Source organism: Accipiter gentilis, chromosome 23 (genome assembly GCF_929443795.1).
Source record: "Accipiter gentilis chromosome 23, bAccGen1.1, whole genome shotgun sequence".
NCBI lineage: Eukaryota > Metazoa > Chordata > Aves > Accipitriformes > Accipitridae > Astur > Astur gentilis.
The window spans coordinates 3,807,442-3,824,376 of record NC_064902.1 but is presented as its reverse complement, the minus strand read 5'-3'; the positions used below and the strand labels follow the sequence as shown (position 1 = coordinate 3,824,376).

The 16,935-nt window shown below is 36.0% G+C and overlaps 1 protein-coding gene across 18 annotated transcripts in view; it reads left to right on the top strand.

The window, feature by feature from the left end:
• Positions 1 to 16,935, top strand: part of ATP2B2 (ATPase plasma membrane Ca2+ transporting 2) — a 439,575-nt gene that overhangs the window by 403,164 nt on the left and 19,476 nt on the right. For all 18 annotated transcript variants that reach the window (XM_049826145.1, XM_049826157.1, XM_049826153.1 and 15 more), the window contains 3 exons: positions 5,792 to 6,005; positions 9,837 to 10,048; positions 13,183 to 13,290. In XM_049826145.1, the coding sequence (XP_049682102.1) occupies positions 5,792 to 6,005; positions 9,837 to 10,048; positions 13,183 to 13,290 (534 nt within the window). The remainder of the gene's footprint in view (positions 1 to 5,791; positions 6,006 to 9,836; positions 10,049 to 13,182; positions 13,291 to 16,935) is intronic.

The window sequence follows — 16,935 nt, the reverse complement described above, 5'->3', positions numbered from 1 at the left end:
TACTAAAAATTACACCTGAGAACATACTGTAGTCTCTGTTTGCTGTGAAAATAGCTCTATGAAAATAGCACAAAATGCATGAATATACCAAAAAATCTTGTATACAACAGGCTAGGTGCATACACATAGATCTAAGTCTGCAAAACTGTACACAGGTCTTAAGTCACTATTTTGACTGAATCATTTAAGTTCTTCAAACAAATGAAGCTAAAATTTATAGTTTCCAAAAGGTAGCGCAGCTTTCTGTGACCTTCAAAATAAATATAAAGAGGGTCCACATTGGACTGAATCTTACTTTACTTTGAGGTAGTCAGTTTGGCTTTCTTTGACACACAGAATACAATTTTAGTCCACAATTAATTATCAGGTTAATGAATAGTACACAGGCTATCTTTTTGGTGATATTTCATCAAATCTAGAATGAGAAAAATTCTGTGTAGGTAGTAACATTTCTTCCATGCTTCTTAATGTCGCGTCTCAAAAAATCTGTTCTGCAATTTAGAACCAGCATACTGGGGTACTTTGAGTATGACACTTCTTTTATACTTACCTACTGTTTTTGGTGTTTCTACTGTTTGTGCTTAAAGGAAATACAAAGATAATAAAAACTTCGTTTTGACTAATTTTTTTTAACACTTGGCTTGTGCTTTGCAACTAAATAGACTTAATTTTATTCAGTCTTGATCCTGCAATTGCATCGGTATATGTGTAAATATGTGTATGTGGTTGTATCACTGCAGGACTGCAAGTGAAACCACAGCAACTTTATATTAATGAAAGGGTCCAACTGTGTGAGTACTGTTATGAGTGAAACTAGACCTCCAAGGAGCACCCAGAGAATGCATTGCCAAGTAGGAGCTGATTTGTTTGGTCCAGAGCACCTTAGGCGTGCCATGGAGAGAAGCTTAAGAAAAGTATTAGGTAGAACTTGTGAGCATTGGTCATTGTACGAATCTGCTGCTTTTTTTTTCAAATACATAAATAAAATCGGTGTCCTTGCCAATTCCACTTCAGGGAACTACTGTTTAACTCAATTCTGTTTATTTTAAGCAAATATATTATTATTTGTCTACCCAATGCCTGCTTCAGCAAGATGCTGCTGTTAGGATATCTACCATATCAACTATTTCTATTTTGTCCTGGTTTGCTGTTTCCGTAGTTGTTCAACTACATGTACAAAGTGTATGTGACCCTACATGCTACTCCAGTGTTAGATCAGGATTATAAAGAGTAGCAGTGGGCTATTAAAGAAATTACTATGCAGACTAAACGGGACCAATGCAAATGGTCATTTGCTATTCTCTGTCATGGGTCCCAGCACTAAGTCATGTTAAGGTGACAGAAATCATATTCTAAGCAGTATAAGAATTACAGAGACAGTGTCACCTGTTGGCAAGCTTAGGGCAGCTGCTGCCAAACCTGAGCTGCCCCTCACAGGGATCCAACTTCCAGTGGGCCCTGTTTCAGTTTACAGCAGCTCAATGTGTAAGCCACGTGTTCCGATTTCAACTAATAATGAACTTCTGTGTTGTGATTCTGCAGTTATGTAAAGCACTCTGAGATCTAGGTGATACAAGAATATGAAGCTTAAAGAAGTCCCTGATTAAAAGCTGAATCAGGATCCCTCAATCTGTGGCTGCATAGGTGCTCTTAATTTTGTCTTCAGCGTGTACATATCACCCACCAATGAGTTCGCAACTATTATTTCTGCTAGTCCCATGTCAGTGCAGTTTGTGTGGCACAATGCAGCCGAGCTGTGTTATTCATCTTATCTTTCAGTTAATCTAATTCATCTACCTCTTGCTTCTTTCTCTCTGTGTTGCCCAGTGCATACTTTTAAAATGATTAGGGTGTGGTTATCTCAACCAGTTTGCGTATAAATTTCCTTACTGTTTAGCACCCATTACCTCAGGTTAAACCAATAATTTCTTTTTCCAGTGGATTTGTGAGCTATAAACACTAATATTCTGACTTCATTCTCTGAATAACATTTTTGCAGAGCCCTTGATTGACTGGGTGAGGGTTCTTCTTTGGAAGAACTGCCTACAATTATTGTGAATTTTGTACTTCAAATGAGTCATTGCTCCACATGGCTAGGTATCATACAGGGTTCTATATGTGCCTTACAAAGTCAGAAGGTTCATCCTGTTTCCTGTCCCCAACATATACACAGTACCCAGAAAATATTAGGTCATTATGTTTGGAGCTGTTAAAAATAATCTGAGTATGTACAAAATAAAGATTTTAAATTGCAGTTCAGTCAAATAGAAAGTTTTTTACTGGAACTATAAAGAAGGCAGGTTTATCTCTGTGCCAAATTTTGTCTGTGTCTCCAATTGTTGAGGCAATGTAACTGTTCAAAAAGGTTGCATTTAAAGAAAGAGAAGAACAAAGACTGTGTTTTAACATTTTACATTCAAATTATTATTCTTGTACTTGGAGAAAGACTTAATGTTTTAGCAGACATTAGGAACTAAAAACAGTGACTGTATAGGACATTATGTTTGGAAAATTAAATGTTAATTAAAAAGCACTGTAGCAATGAACTACTGCATGAATCACTTATTGTTTTTACAGACCTTTTTCAAAAAATGAGGATGATCTATACTTACATGTATAAGTCAGTAATTTACATGGTTATAATGTTTTACTGCAGAACTGTATTTGGCAAATCCTAAAATAATAGCATTGGCAAATTTGAAAAAGCTATAATATAAAATCAAAGTGTGTGCTGTTCAGCTTTGTTCTGGGAAGGCTTAGAGGCATGGAAGTAGAACTGACGATGCCACTTCCATACAACTAGTGGACAGTGTGATCTACCAGCAGAAGCGAGGGCTGATATTTTTTTGCATTGATGTATATAAAGTTGACTTATCACAAATGCTCATTTTTATGAATCCGTGCATGTGTTCTGTGACAAGTGGGAGTAAAGAGGTAAGGGTGAAAATACCTTTTTATTCCCATACAGCTTGTCATCTAAATCAAAAGTAACAAGCTCTAAAATTTGTGAGGCTCTGCATGTCACAAAAGATTTGTATTTTATTTCCAGCCTTTGGCGATTTGTACTTTTAAGTGTTTCCAAGATGAAGTGTAACATCACTTGATTTAAGGGACATTTTCCTTTTACCTCTAGGCCAATGCTAACCTATTCCAAGGTCAAGTGGAAAGGAATTTGACAAATAAGTGGTGATTTTGGGTGGTTTGCAGTTTGAACAGCTCTCATCCCCAAAGTTTTCAGGAAGTGAATTAAGAATTATTAGCTGGTCAGTTAGTGGCTAAAATGCAGTGAAAAGAACATTGAATTTGCATCCCACTTGCGTAAGTGACTAAAATCTGTAATAGAAGACTAAGCTCCTTAGCTGATAGGTATTTTCCTCAGTTTCCACCAACTAGTCAGAAATCAGATAGAGTTGCAGTGGAAATTTCATTCCATTGCCTGCCCAGACTAATGTGTATTTAATGTTTTGGCTTCAGCTTAGAATGAGCTTTCACACTTGACTGAACAGTGTAGCACTGCCAATAATAGATAATTATTAGGGGCACCATAGCCACCCAAGGTGATTGGCAGTGTGAAATGGTGAGAACATGTTGTTGCCAAAACTGATGACTGCCAATTACAGTTGTGTGATTTAGAGACTGAAATAATCTGACTTTTTGTTGTGCTAGGAATATGTCAGGCTCTGAATATTTGACTCTATTAAGCGTAACAGACAAATTCAGTTTTATTGACATAGAAGCACATGAGGCGGAAATTCAGCTATTGTAACGTCTCAAAGCAGAGCATGTTTCTCAAGAAAACTTATTAACTAGAGAGGTAAAAATATGACAAGGAGAATTCTTCAGTAGAAAACATGTTTTCCTTTTTCTCTATATACTATGTCCAACTCTAGGGTCTCTGAGCCCTAGTGACAAACTGCTTTTAGTGCAAGTACTCTCCTTGTTTGACCATTAGTATTAATAAAAATAACTGAGCTCTCAGTTTGGAACGAAGTTTGTCCTGATTGCTTTTAGGTTTTTAGCCACCTCTAAAGACAAAGACATTTCCTGTTTCTGCAGCTGCATATCAAATGAATGAGCTGAACTCTCCAGATAAGCCCAGTTAATGCAATCCGTAACCAAGAGGTCAAGAATCTATTAATGCTAATCTTCCTCACTTCCCTGGTATAGCCAACCTGTAAGACTTAGAAACAGTAGGTTGCTTTTCTCCATCCCTTTGAATAAGCTAAAAATGACTATTCTTTTGTAAATAAAATGTATCAAAATTTGTGTAAATGTAGGAGGGTTAAAAATATGTTTTCAGGAGGAAATATTTTATCTCAAGGGAGGGTTGGACTATAAACCAGATCCACAAGAGACCAAATCACTTACCTCTGTTCTCCATATGCCCTTGGGATACTGAATGGATATTGGCCCTCATTATGTGATAATATTTCATTAAAAATGAACATTTAAGCCTTTGAAGAAAAGGGCAGAGTTCATAAGGTGGTTTGATTTGCTTTGATTTGGCTTGTATGCTGTTCCATAAATTTCTTTGCTTCACTACTGCAGCACTGTGGCAATGTAAAGCTTAAAAACAGAGCTCTGATCTTCCAACTTTCACACTGTAGATTAACTCCCTTCCATTATAAAATTTGTCATACTGATACCTTATTACCTTATTACTTTTGAGATATTTTCCTAATACAAATGTCTGTTTGAAACAGGAAGCAGACCTTACTAATGCTGTCCTTTTTGTATTCAGTCTAAAGGTATAGGAGATTGCTAGATACGAAAAAGAACGTACTTCATTTTTCCTGATATGGCTGCTTGAAGCAATTGCATCCATCTATCATTACAGCTGCCCCAATGAATTACAAATCAAAACTTTATGACAGTCACCTAGAGTTCTCCTGAGATTTGTGTTAGTTTGCTTTATTTATTTACTTTTGGTTGTTTTGTTGGGGTTTTGGCGTTTTATTTTAAACATGGTCTAAAGTCCTCTGTAATATGACGATAGACTCTTTTTTGAATTAAGTGAGGAAAGAGCTCCTTCTAGTGGTGGGCGATCTGCTTCAGAAAATAAATACTCATCCTGACAAGTAGTAATGTTGTGTTGGGTTTTTTTTGTCTTCCCAGTTCCACAGTTTCAAATATCCTATCCTGTTACCCAGTAAAATAATAAAGATTTTTCTCACTTTTTCACATTTGATATAGTTTAATGAGTTTCAGAATATTTTTTAAATTCAAGTATCAGGCATTTTTTTCATCACTGTTGTTTTTAAAAGGTCTTATTTAAGTAAGATGTTTTAAAATGTCTCAGTAATTGTTTCATAAATTTTTAATAATATCAAGCTGCTTCTGAAAGAAAAGTAGGTTATAGTAAAAGGAAGTATTACTTTTTAAATTGTTTCAGTATAATTTATCTTCCCGAAAAGAAACTCCCTCTTGTATTGTCTAGTTACCTAAATTCAGCTGAAAATTTAAGCACGATGCATGAAGTAATAGAGGGTATTGTAAAATGTATTATAAAGTGATAACATTATGCTTTTTGAGAATTGTGTGATTGTAAATATCCCTGATTTAAATGACTGGAGAGAAATAATTTCTCTTTGCTCAGATCACTGTGCTTCCTGTGACTCTGGTCTTGCATAAGAAATATAAGAAAGGTCACAGTAGGTCAGACCAAAGGTCCGTGTATTTCAGTATCCTGTCTTCAGCACTACTTGCAGTCACACAGGACAAGACGAAGTCATAGTAAATGGCAACAATTATTTTTCTAGGAAATATGTAACTTTCCGCTTTGTCTCCACAGGACTCTCCTCTAAAAGCTGTACAGATGTTGTGGGTCAATCTAATTATGGACACCTTTGCCTCACTTGCTCTGGCCACCGAACCTCCAACAGAGGCTCTATTGCTAAGAAAGCCATATGGCAGGAACAAACCTCTCATATCCCGTACCATGATGAAGAACATTCTGGGCCACGCTGTTTATCAGCTTACTCTCATATTTACACTTCTTTTTGTCGGTAAGAAAGTTTGTTAGGCTTGTTGCTTAGTTTAGAAGCATCTAGGTCTTGTAGCCTGACATGTCAAAATGCTTTAAATGTAGCCACTTAATGCACATATATTAAGTCTGTCATAGTTAAACAGCGAGCAGGACCGAGCTGTTTAATGGGATCAGAAACAGTAGGGGAAACAGAACAGATGCAATAGAGGGATTTAGTCACCTTTCACATGTTGTTTACATTGGGAAGGGCCACAGTGAGCTTTTTTGCCTTCTAACAAAATGTGGGTTTGGGCTTTGGCAAAAGTTTCTGTTAAAGCTTCTATACTGAAATTTCATTTTCAGACTTGTCTTTAGTAGTCACGTAACAACGAATTTAAAAAGACACAACAAAAATCAAGATCTGTTTTACCAATATCTGGAGAAGCTCTAACTGGGAGCAAAATGTTTGTCATAGTCAAGAAATAATGCTGATCTTAAGTAGTATAGATAAGCAAATATTAAGTGATACAAATAACACTCCATTTTGACATTTAATATCTAGAATGGATATTAGAAGGGGAAAAATCCAATTTATTAGATTACTGGACTCTTCTTCAGGCATTGCTAGCAATGGATGCTTTTAATAGGTTGTATTTTGGAGAGGGGAGGGAAGGAGGAGGAATGTTTCTTGCTGCAGGGAATAGTAGGGGCTAATAATAGATTCTGTTGCTCCACAATAATAAGTGAACTTGCTGAAAGGAATTTTATTGATTGGGTATTGTGTTCTTGTCACTATGTCATCATTGTTAAATTTCATGTGTTCTCTTTCAGATTTTTTTCTTTATACACAGACTTCCATATAAGCTGTAAATGTAAATTTATGCTTCTTGGGAATTTTTTGAGCTCCATTGTGAGTCTTGCTCCACCTTACCAATAACTGGCTTATTTTATTAACAAACAATTGCTTATTTGCAATGCACAAAGGACGTGATGGTCTGTTTACAGTGGAGCTATTTAAACCAAAATAATTGCCAGGTTTTGAAGAGAGATGGTCTGTAATATTGTTAGGCTTGCAGTGTATTTTAAGAATGTCTAGTGAGTCTAAGGGAATGGTAATTTCAGATTCTTTGAAATGGGTGTAGAAGGACTTGGTAATTCACGTGATACGAGTCTTGGAACGAGAACTTCTGTGAACTTTATGGGGAGTTTTAATGGCTTTTTGATGAGTTCTATGGTTTAAAATACTTTATACTGAGCCCAAATGAAAAGAAAACCAGGCTTTTTCACCCTATTCTAATTACTTCTGTGTGTCTCTAGACAACCCATGCATACTTTGAAGGACGCAGCCCAACCAATTTTCTGATAAGTCTAGGAGATACGGTCTTTTCCTTTTTAAACTCCATGAGGCTCAGCTTTGCACTGAGATGATGTTCTAAACTCAGCCTTTCGATACATTCCAAATGAATGAGAATTATTTATATCTTGATCAACTAATACTTCATTTTTTTTTGCTAGTAGGTTCCTGTAGAGACTAGTGCATCAAGTTCTTCTATTTCTTCTATGATGTGGCAATTAATACATTGTGTTTGAACATACAGTAATGCCTTTGATACATCAGGCACCTCAGAAATCACCATCTACTATAGTTCTGTCAAACTATAGTATAAAAAAAAAATCTTAATCTCAGCAATTAGGCATAATAAACACTAAAGCTGATGTACTATAATGCCTTTTGGAAGATGTTTGGAAATAAAAACTAGGTATGGGTTTAACCACTGCCGTTCCACAATGGTGGCATATTCTGGTTTGCCAATTAAGTGATGCGATGCAATAATAGAGACTTAAGAAGAGGTACTCTCACTGAGGAAAGTATTATTCATATATTTGTGTTTCTGAGTGTATGAATGAAAGCAAATTGATGTAATGTGTGTATATAGATATGTGTGTGTGTATCTATAAAAGAAAAAATTATGGTATCTGTTTGCTTTCATTCATTTTTTCCTTTATTGTTTATATATAGTAAGGGGAATGTTTTCCAATACTTATCTCTTTGGAGATGTACAATCTTCTAAAAAAATCTCTGCTTTCTCACAGTCAAAGTTTTGTGGCCTCATGTTGCGATACTGATATATTTGTGATATCATAATCTACTTTCTGTCAAAAAACTATAAGCCAAATTCTGTCTTTGGAAACATGCTCATTATAACCAGTGACTTGAACATGAACTGCTCAAATATCCCAAGGCAAAAAAAGTGCTCACTGTTAACTTAGCTGACGGAATTAATGACCTCAGGAGAAAACCTGAGGAAACCTTTCCTCTTCTTTCTTCAGAAATTCTGAATATAATGCTAGTGGAAGAGCTGAAAAAATGTTCAAGTTTTAATTTGGTTTTATTAACAAAACACTTGTTATGAAAAAGAGTAGTATTGTGATAATCTTCTTTAGTCTTATTTCATTCACTATTTATGCTTTCATGTGAATGCCCCATCCTTAAAGACAATGCCCTCTTTCAGTAACTGTATGTTATCTGTAAACTTCGCGTATAAGAAAATGGATGAAAAATCAGGCATGAACTGGCAGCCCATGCACTTGCAGCCCAGAAAGCCAATCGTATCCTGGGCTGCATAAAAAGAATTGTAGCCAGCAGGTTGAGGGAGGTGATTCTCCCCCTCTACTCCACTCTTGTGACCCTGGAGTACCACATCCAGTTCTGGTGTCCCCAGTACAAGACAGACATGGACCTGTTAGAGCAGGTCCAGAGGAAAAGCCACAAAACTGATCAGAGAGCTCGAACAGCTCTCCTGTGAAGAAAGGCTGAGACAGATGGGGTTGTTCAGCCTGGGGAAGAGAAGCCTCTGGAGAGGCCTTATTGCAGCCTTTCAATCTATAAAGAGGGCTTATAAGAGAGACAGGGAGAGCCTTTTTACCAAGACCTGTAGTGACAGGAGAAGGGGCAACGGTTTTAGACTGAAAGAGGCTAGGTTTGATTGGCCATAAGAAAGAACATTTTTTTACAACGAGAGTGGTGAGACACAGGAACAGTTTGCCCAAAGAAACTGGGGATGCTCCATCACTGGAAGTGTTCAAGGTCAGGTTAGATGGGGCTTTGGGCAACATGGTCTACTGAAAGATGTCCTCGCCTGTGGCAGGGGGATTGGACTAGACGATCTTTAAAGGTCCCTTCCAACCCAAACCATTCTATGATTCTATCAGAAAAGAGGTTCCTTAGGTGCAGGTATCTTTTCAAAACTTACCTCAATTTTACAGTTACTCATTATGGGTTGTATCTTGCTTTTTTTATTGGTCAGATCTGAAAGCGATAGTAAAATTATCAAAATAAAGAGCAATGCCTGATGGTGTGCTCTCAAAGCAAACTAGCAGAATGATCAAACCCAAATCTATTTAAAACCAGGAAAGTCTGTGTTCTTTATAATTAATATCCTTGAATGCTTGTCAAGAGTTACGCCATACTGGATTAGAAAATTGGTAAAAACTGCTGAAGAGTAGTTGCTTCTAATTATTGTAGAAAATCGCAAACATACTGTCAATGGTCTCAAGTGCTCAATACGTCAGAAAGAATTGACTTAGAATAATTACCACTTGGTTAGAGAAAAAGTACTACTGAAAACTATTTGTGTAGGTATACTAAGTTATTAGATGAAAGTCATCATTTGAGAAGCTTCTTGCTCAGGAAGTTTAGATGTCTTTTGCTCACTGGTGTTATAAATTCTGCCTGTATTACAGTAAGTGCAGAAAGAAAGCTGGTAAAAGTGAGCACAGGAGGCAACTAGCTAAAGCAAACAAGGGAAATGTAAAATTAAGTTTGATTAATTTATTCTAGTGGAAACCTTTATTTTTGTCTTATACCCAGGTGAGAAAATGTTTAAGATTGACAGTGGGAGGAATGCACCACTTCACTCTCCTCCTTCAGAGCATTACACCATTATCTTCAACACCTTTGTCATGATGCAGCTTTTCAATGAAATCAACGCACGGAAAATCCATGGTGAAAGAAATGTCTTTGATGGCATCTTCAGAAATCCTATTTTTTGCACTATTGTACTGGGTACATTTGCTATTCAGGTAATGATTTGGGCAAGAATTAGTAGCTATTCATCAGAAATTTACCTTACATTTTTTTCTCTGTGCGTGTGTGTTTGGGTTTTTTTTTAATCTAAATGTTGTAGGAAGCACACTTAATAGTAAACTACCTGGTTTCACATATTTTCTCAATCAATACAATTGTCAGTAATGGAAAATGTTACGTAGCCATACTAATACAGCATAAATTTTGATTATTATAACTAGGTTAAATCTTAAATTATTCTGAAGATGTACAATCATAACTGCCATCATGATTTGTTGATATTGTAACTGATTCTTTTAGAAGAAATTATTAAATAGTTACCAAACAATAGCAACAAAGCATTTTACGTTAATTTACTACTCCATGAATAAACAAATTAGCCTTCAAATAGCTAACACTGCTCTCTTCTTCTGAGGTTAAATGCCACTGCCAAATGCTACTTGATGTTCTTGGTAATACTACTTCTTGGTAGTAATTCTTCACGTCCATCTCATTTGTGAGTTTGCTGTCCCAGTCATATGTGAACATAATTAAAGAATTACACACTCTTCCCAAACAGTTGTAGTTCTTCTGCTGTATGAACTCTTAAGTCCTTCTTCTGCTCCTGTATGCATCCATTTGCTGTCATCTATCCTGTACTTGATACTGTTTGACATTACCTTTTTGAAGTCTACTGCAGCCCTCACAATTGCTTAGAGTTGAGCTATTTCTATCTTGACATTATTGCTCAATTCTGGAATGGCATCCTGGAAGCTATCTGTATTGGGACCTTTCTCATGGAAGGAGTAAGGAGGAGGATAGATCTATCTGAATCTGGGCTATAGTGGTTTGAAACAGGAAAGGGGAAACACTCAAACTGAGTATGGGAGAAAGGGCACCAGTGATTGGTAGTAGAACTTGATAGTGATGGTCTTTTAACAGCTAGTTCAAAACCATGGGTTTACTACCATGAACTAAAATGCCTTTAGAAGAGGCCTGACAAATTTACAATCATCTCTATTTTTTTATTTTTTTTTAATCATGGATAGTGTTTGAGGATGTTTTCTTAGTTCTAGGCATTACTGTACTCAGTTGTCTGCCTGAAGGAAGTGTCATCTAGCTGCTAGCCACAATTCTGAATCAGCTGCTGATTTTACTCCCTCTTCCCTGCTTTCCTAGTAGCTGAAATACTTAAGTGCACAGTTCAAAGCACTAGGTTTGCACTCTGACAGTAAATCAAAAAGGACATTGTAGCACAAGAGTACTTAGGCTGTGACTCTTACTTGCTTTTAAGTCTCTTTTTAAAATCAGATATTTTTTCTAGGGACAACAGAAGGTTAATCTTTCTATTAATTTTCCACTTTGTTTATTACATTGTGGAAATACAGCTTTGCATATTGTTGCTTGCTGAAGCAATGTCAGAAAAGCAGTTATTATTTTGGTGTGTGTTTTAATAGCTGGATGTGTGAGCCAAGCATTTCATGCTAAAGAGATTGTCTCCAGGAGCTTGGATTATGTAGATGGATAATGGGAGATTACAGAAGTGTTTTTATTTCATATTTAAAGGTTTCTTAGTTCCATATGTATCTACTACACTTTCTGTGAAGTACAGACTAATTGGCTTTGATATTTCATCTTTGAGTGCAATAGTTCCATTAACTGTTAGTTAGTTTAATTTAGTCCCCCTCCTAAACCCCTCCAAAAAGAAAAAAAGGCAGCAGCAGTGGCCAAATTTTCCAAGTGAAAAATATGGAGACTATTACAATGCATCCTCAGTAAGGATCAGAAAGTGTTTCTGTGAGAGCTACAACAGCTTGAGAAATAAAAGGGTAGTTACCACTGCTGCCCTCAGACAAGCAATAGCTTTTTTTTTTAATTCTTTCTCTGCTTTCAGAATAAATAAATAATTTTCACTGTGAAGGAAGATGGATTAAAATATGCCATACCTACTATAAAGTTTAGAAATTTCTCAATATGGAGTTGTAATCTCCTTCTTAGAAATTTAGCATCATAGTCACAATTTTTGTTTTGTCTCCTCCTTTTTCCTTACTCTCTCCAATCATTTTCCTGTTTCCTATCCACTGCCTTCCATTCTCTGTCCCCTTCCTTCTTTCTGTGTATTTGGACTTCACATGGAATGAGTTTGTGTTCATAGTTTGTGTTTATTCACTCACACAAGAAAGCAACCACTTTACGTATTCGTGTTATTTTGTATCTTAGACTGGACAAATTACTTTGCATTTCCGTTCTGCAGCCTTTGACAGTTTAAATCTCTGGCTTGTGCTTTCAGGTTCCTGGTTTTGCAGCAGCACTACTGCAAAATATCAATAATAACTGATTTTCAGTTAGCAAAACCTTCTCAGTCTAATCAGGCTTTGAAACTTGTTCAGATTCAGTGTGTGTTGGTTATCCTGCTGCAAGGTGTGTGGTTTTCCCACCCTCTTTCTCCAACAGGACTAGATTTTGGTATACTATCAGTCTATCCATGATAACACGTCTATAAGTGTACAATAAATGTTAATTAGAGGGAAAAATCTCTCATGCAATGGACATTCCAAAATAAACTATGTCAGAGTCAACATATCCCCAGCTGAGAATATTCAGAAGCTGGGAGAACACCCAGGGACAGTCCTGTTTTCTTTCTTCCTGGGCATTCATATATGACTGTTGTTAGCTATGAGGCTAAGGAAGCCTTAGTCTGAACTGGTATGGCTTTTTCTGATCTTTAATTCAGTGTGCATAAATTTGCGTGGTTTGATTTTTTTAGTGACTGGGATTCTAAAGCTTTTGCTGGATGGGTTCCAAAAATGTCCTTCTGGTAACTTGATTTAGTGCCACCTAAGAGTGTCAAATGACATATTTGGAATATAAGATAGTATTTTGATTTTAGGTACTCTTAAGATTCGGTCCACTAAACAATAGATTGATAATAATATGTTTGAGTATTCTACTGGTAAAATATGTTGGAATCAAACCAGGAGAGCTGTAATAAGTAGAAAGATAAAGTAAAATCTCAATTGAAACATGACTGAAAGTTGCTCGGTTTTTTTTGCTGGCATTTGGGGGTTTTGGGGGTGGAGTGTTTTGGTTTGGGGTTTTTTTTTCCCCAGAAAATATTTACCCCCCCTTTCTTCTCTGCTTTTCTTTGTAGATAGTAATTGTCCAGTTTGGAGGAAAACCATTTAGCTGTTCTCCCCTGCAGCTTGACCAGTGGATGTGGTGTGTATTTATTGGATTAGGAGAACTTGTATGGGGTCAGGTAAGCATTCAGGAATATGCAGATTTCTTTCTTTTGTTTTTATAAACCAATCAAAGATCTGATATTGCTCCTAATCCTACTGTACTGTTGTTTCTTTGATCTCTCACAATGTTGTATTTAGCACACACTGTGAAATACAGGGTGCTCTCTATGTACTTCAAGAATAGATATAGTAGTAAGGATAATTTAGCCCAGTGTTCCTTTTGATTTTTGTTAATTTTCATATCTTTTCTTTTCCTAAGCAGGGTGTGCTATCACCAAGGTCGTCTTCAGTTAGGCTTTTTCATGAAAGACGTTTGATTCATAACCTAGCCCTCTAGTCACAAAAGAAGTATAGTAAGGCCAAATGCACTGTAACCTTTCCTGCAATAGAGTACCCAATGTATCCTGTCTATGTTCAGCCATGGCAAATTTTTGAAAGTGAAAAGAAGTTCCAGTTCTATTTCAACCCACTCATTCCCTTGCTGAAACTGCCATTCTATCAATCCATAGCAGCCTTGTTACTGACATAGGACTAAGTGCATTTAACATACACCAGCAGTGATCCTCCATCCACCTAATTCTGTGTGCAAAGGATGGAAGAGGGAATGACAGAAAAATTATTTTTTCCTATAATAGTTGCAGAAAAGTGCCGTTTAATTCATATGTAATTTTAAAATTCTGCTACAACCTGTGTCATCGTTAGCTAATATAAAATTATATATAGACATAAAAACAAGTGTCAATGAGATAAGCAAGTTATGTGATTTTCTGTCTGGAAATAATAATACAGATACAATCAGTATTGTTAAAATACTACAATATTCTTTTATATACAAACATATTGCAAATGTTATTTTTTTACATTTTTGAATGCATTATTAATGTATTTAAGTTGATGCCACCTGAAACAGTAAAAAAAAATGTGAAAAATATGAAGTTACGTTTTGCCTCTCAGATGTAGAGATACATATAGATCGACTAGTTTGCCACTTTGAAGAAACAGGCAAGAAATTGCCAACTGCAATTGAATACTGGAATGGTTCTGAAGGAATTATAATGTATAGATGCTAGCTTTCAAAACTGATTATTTGTTCTTTTATGGAAAAAAAAACCCTTTTTGGACAGTGGGGCCTCAGATTTTTTTGAAGGAATAAGCTCAGAGTCATGACAGCTTTTAATGCATATGTTGCTGAAAACCACCACTATTAGATTGTTTTACTGTAATTATTACTGAGGATGGGATTTGATTTATGACCTTGCAGGAGGAAGACCTAGAATCAGTTTGGTAATTCTTGGAAAGAAAAGATTTATTTTCAACTGATTGGAAAATAACAACTTTGAGAGGGGAGAATAAAAGCAGAGAAAGGGAGAAAAATCCTAGCTGTTTTATTATATTATTCAGCTGTGAAGACTTTCCCACAGCCTTTGATCAATGTGCTACTTGGCTTCTAAATTTTGTTATGTGTGGTTATTACATATCCATTGAAAACTAAGAATACCAACATCTCTTTTCTATTTGAAGATGGACATAGTTGCCCAAGCCTTAATGCAAGAGCCTAGCCATTAAATTAAAAGTGGTATTGGAATACCTCAACAATTTAATCACTGAAAAGACTACAATTTTACATAAAGGAAATGGGGGGAGGGGGGGCGGGGAATCTTTCTTTTGTGGCCAGTATTTAGTGACCAAAAAAGAAAAACACAAGCTAAAAAACTGTATTATTTACATGATTTACAGGCTCTGGCAAGTCCTCTCTTCATGGAGCTCTACAGTAAGAGAGACTTCATTTCCTTTAGAAGAGGTTCTTCTCTTCCTTCTCAGCCTTTTCTCTCTTGCTATGACTAATTCTAGTTCAGCACAAAACAAATTTGTTATCCCTTTGTTTTATCAGTCTCCTCAACCTGCTGTTCTTGTGAACCACTAAAACCAATCAAGATTTCCAAGTTTGGAGTTAACGTTGGCACTTTTAGAAGTGATTAAAGATGTAATTTCTAGGAAGCCAATCTGAGATGCTTTGAGGGACAGTTTTCTGAAAGGTGGCCCTCATCACTTCTGAAAATCAAGTCTTTCTAAAATATTTCATGTTACATTCCCAGAATTATTGATCACTTTTGAAAACTGTGATAATTTTCCTGGGAATAATATTTAGTTCCTTAATCTACCTCCAGTCTATTGAGTCTGCTGTTACCTGAGCTGGGCAGGTATCTGCAGATATGGAAGACAAGTGAACAAACAAAAAGACATGTAAGACCCTAAGAAAAGAACTAGAGCAGAATCTCTCAGCCTGGCTAAGAGAGGTCGTGAAGGAGAGGTACGTTCTATTGCACAGAATCAGTACCAAATACAGTTGTTTCTATGTGTACTGTCTTACAAGTACTTTATCATCGTCAGTTTCATCCGATACCAAATAGTCTCAAGTAGCTTCTTTTGGTAAAGTATTGGCATTATAGTGTTTTGAAAGCTGGGAAGCTGAAAGAATTTCAGTAAGTATTTAAATGAGTAGCACTTACCTTTTCTTTTTCTATCCTGTTCTGTCTTTGCTCGTGTCACACCATTTCATTAATTTTCCAAGTTTACATCTTGTTTTTCAAAACCCAAAATGCATTTTAAAAAGGTTCGGTAGTAGCATACAAACTGGGTTTATTTTGACATTTCTTTATCCGTCTTTAAAAATAATATAAATGGAGTTGTGGATCATGAAGTTCAAGGAGACCCTCAGCAAACTCAACAGTTTATTTTCATTCTGAAAATATTTGGTGCCTTTTCATGTGTCTTCATTATATCCATTCCAGTTTTCCAAAACTGTAAGATACATCCTCACCAACTTTCCTGCAACTGTCCAATTCTATCTCCATCTTTCACACATTTGGGCTTCAGAGATGTGATTGCTCACTGCTGAAATAAAGACAACAAAAAAGAAAATTGCAGCACTTTTTTACTAAATGGGTCTAATAGTTAACTTTGCAGGAGTTGGGGTTTTTTAAGCATTCAATATGTTCCAGGTAATCCTGTTTAAATAGCCATCTGCTCATATTTCAAGCTGACAAAAGAAATCAGAACAAAGAGAAAATGACTGCCCAAGAGGGTAACACTTGAGATTTATTTAAAACAATTGTGTTATAACATTGTCTAACTATAGTATTTGTGAATTTTTAAAGATTATTAGCCATGTCCTGTATTAATTACTTCCAAGGACCACTTTGATGGACAAACAGAATAAGAAGAGGGGCTGAGTTAATCAGAGATTATTAGTAATAAGAACACAGAGTAAGAGATAACCCTATAAGAAGTCCAACAGTGAGACAGTCAAAACCACACCTTTCAGAGACCTCATTTTTGATAAACGCTGAGAAAAGCATTTCAACTTGCTGAAACAAAGAGAATCTGAATACCAGAACCAATGTAGTGTGAGAAGATTTATAAGCATGAGGTGCAACTAATTTTAGCTAACATTAAGATAAGTCATTAGCAATATCCAAACTAATTGCAGAAATATCAGTCTTGATAAGTCTTCTTTAAATAATTACAATTGAATACTTACATCAACTTTTAGTTTTTTGCGAAAGGATAACATTTTTCCCAGCCTTAAACTTGCTCCATAGCTGTGTTTTGCTAATGTGGTTTAATGATTCAAATAATGCTAATTGTTTACACAGTAAACT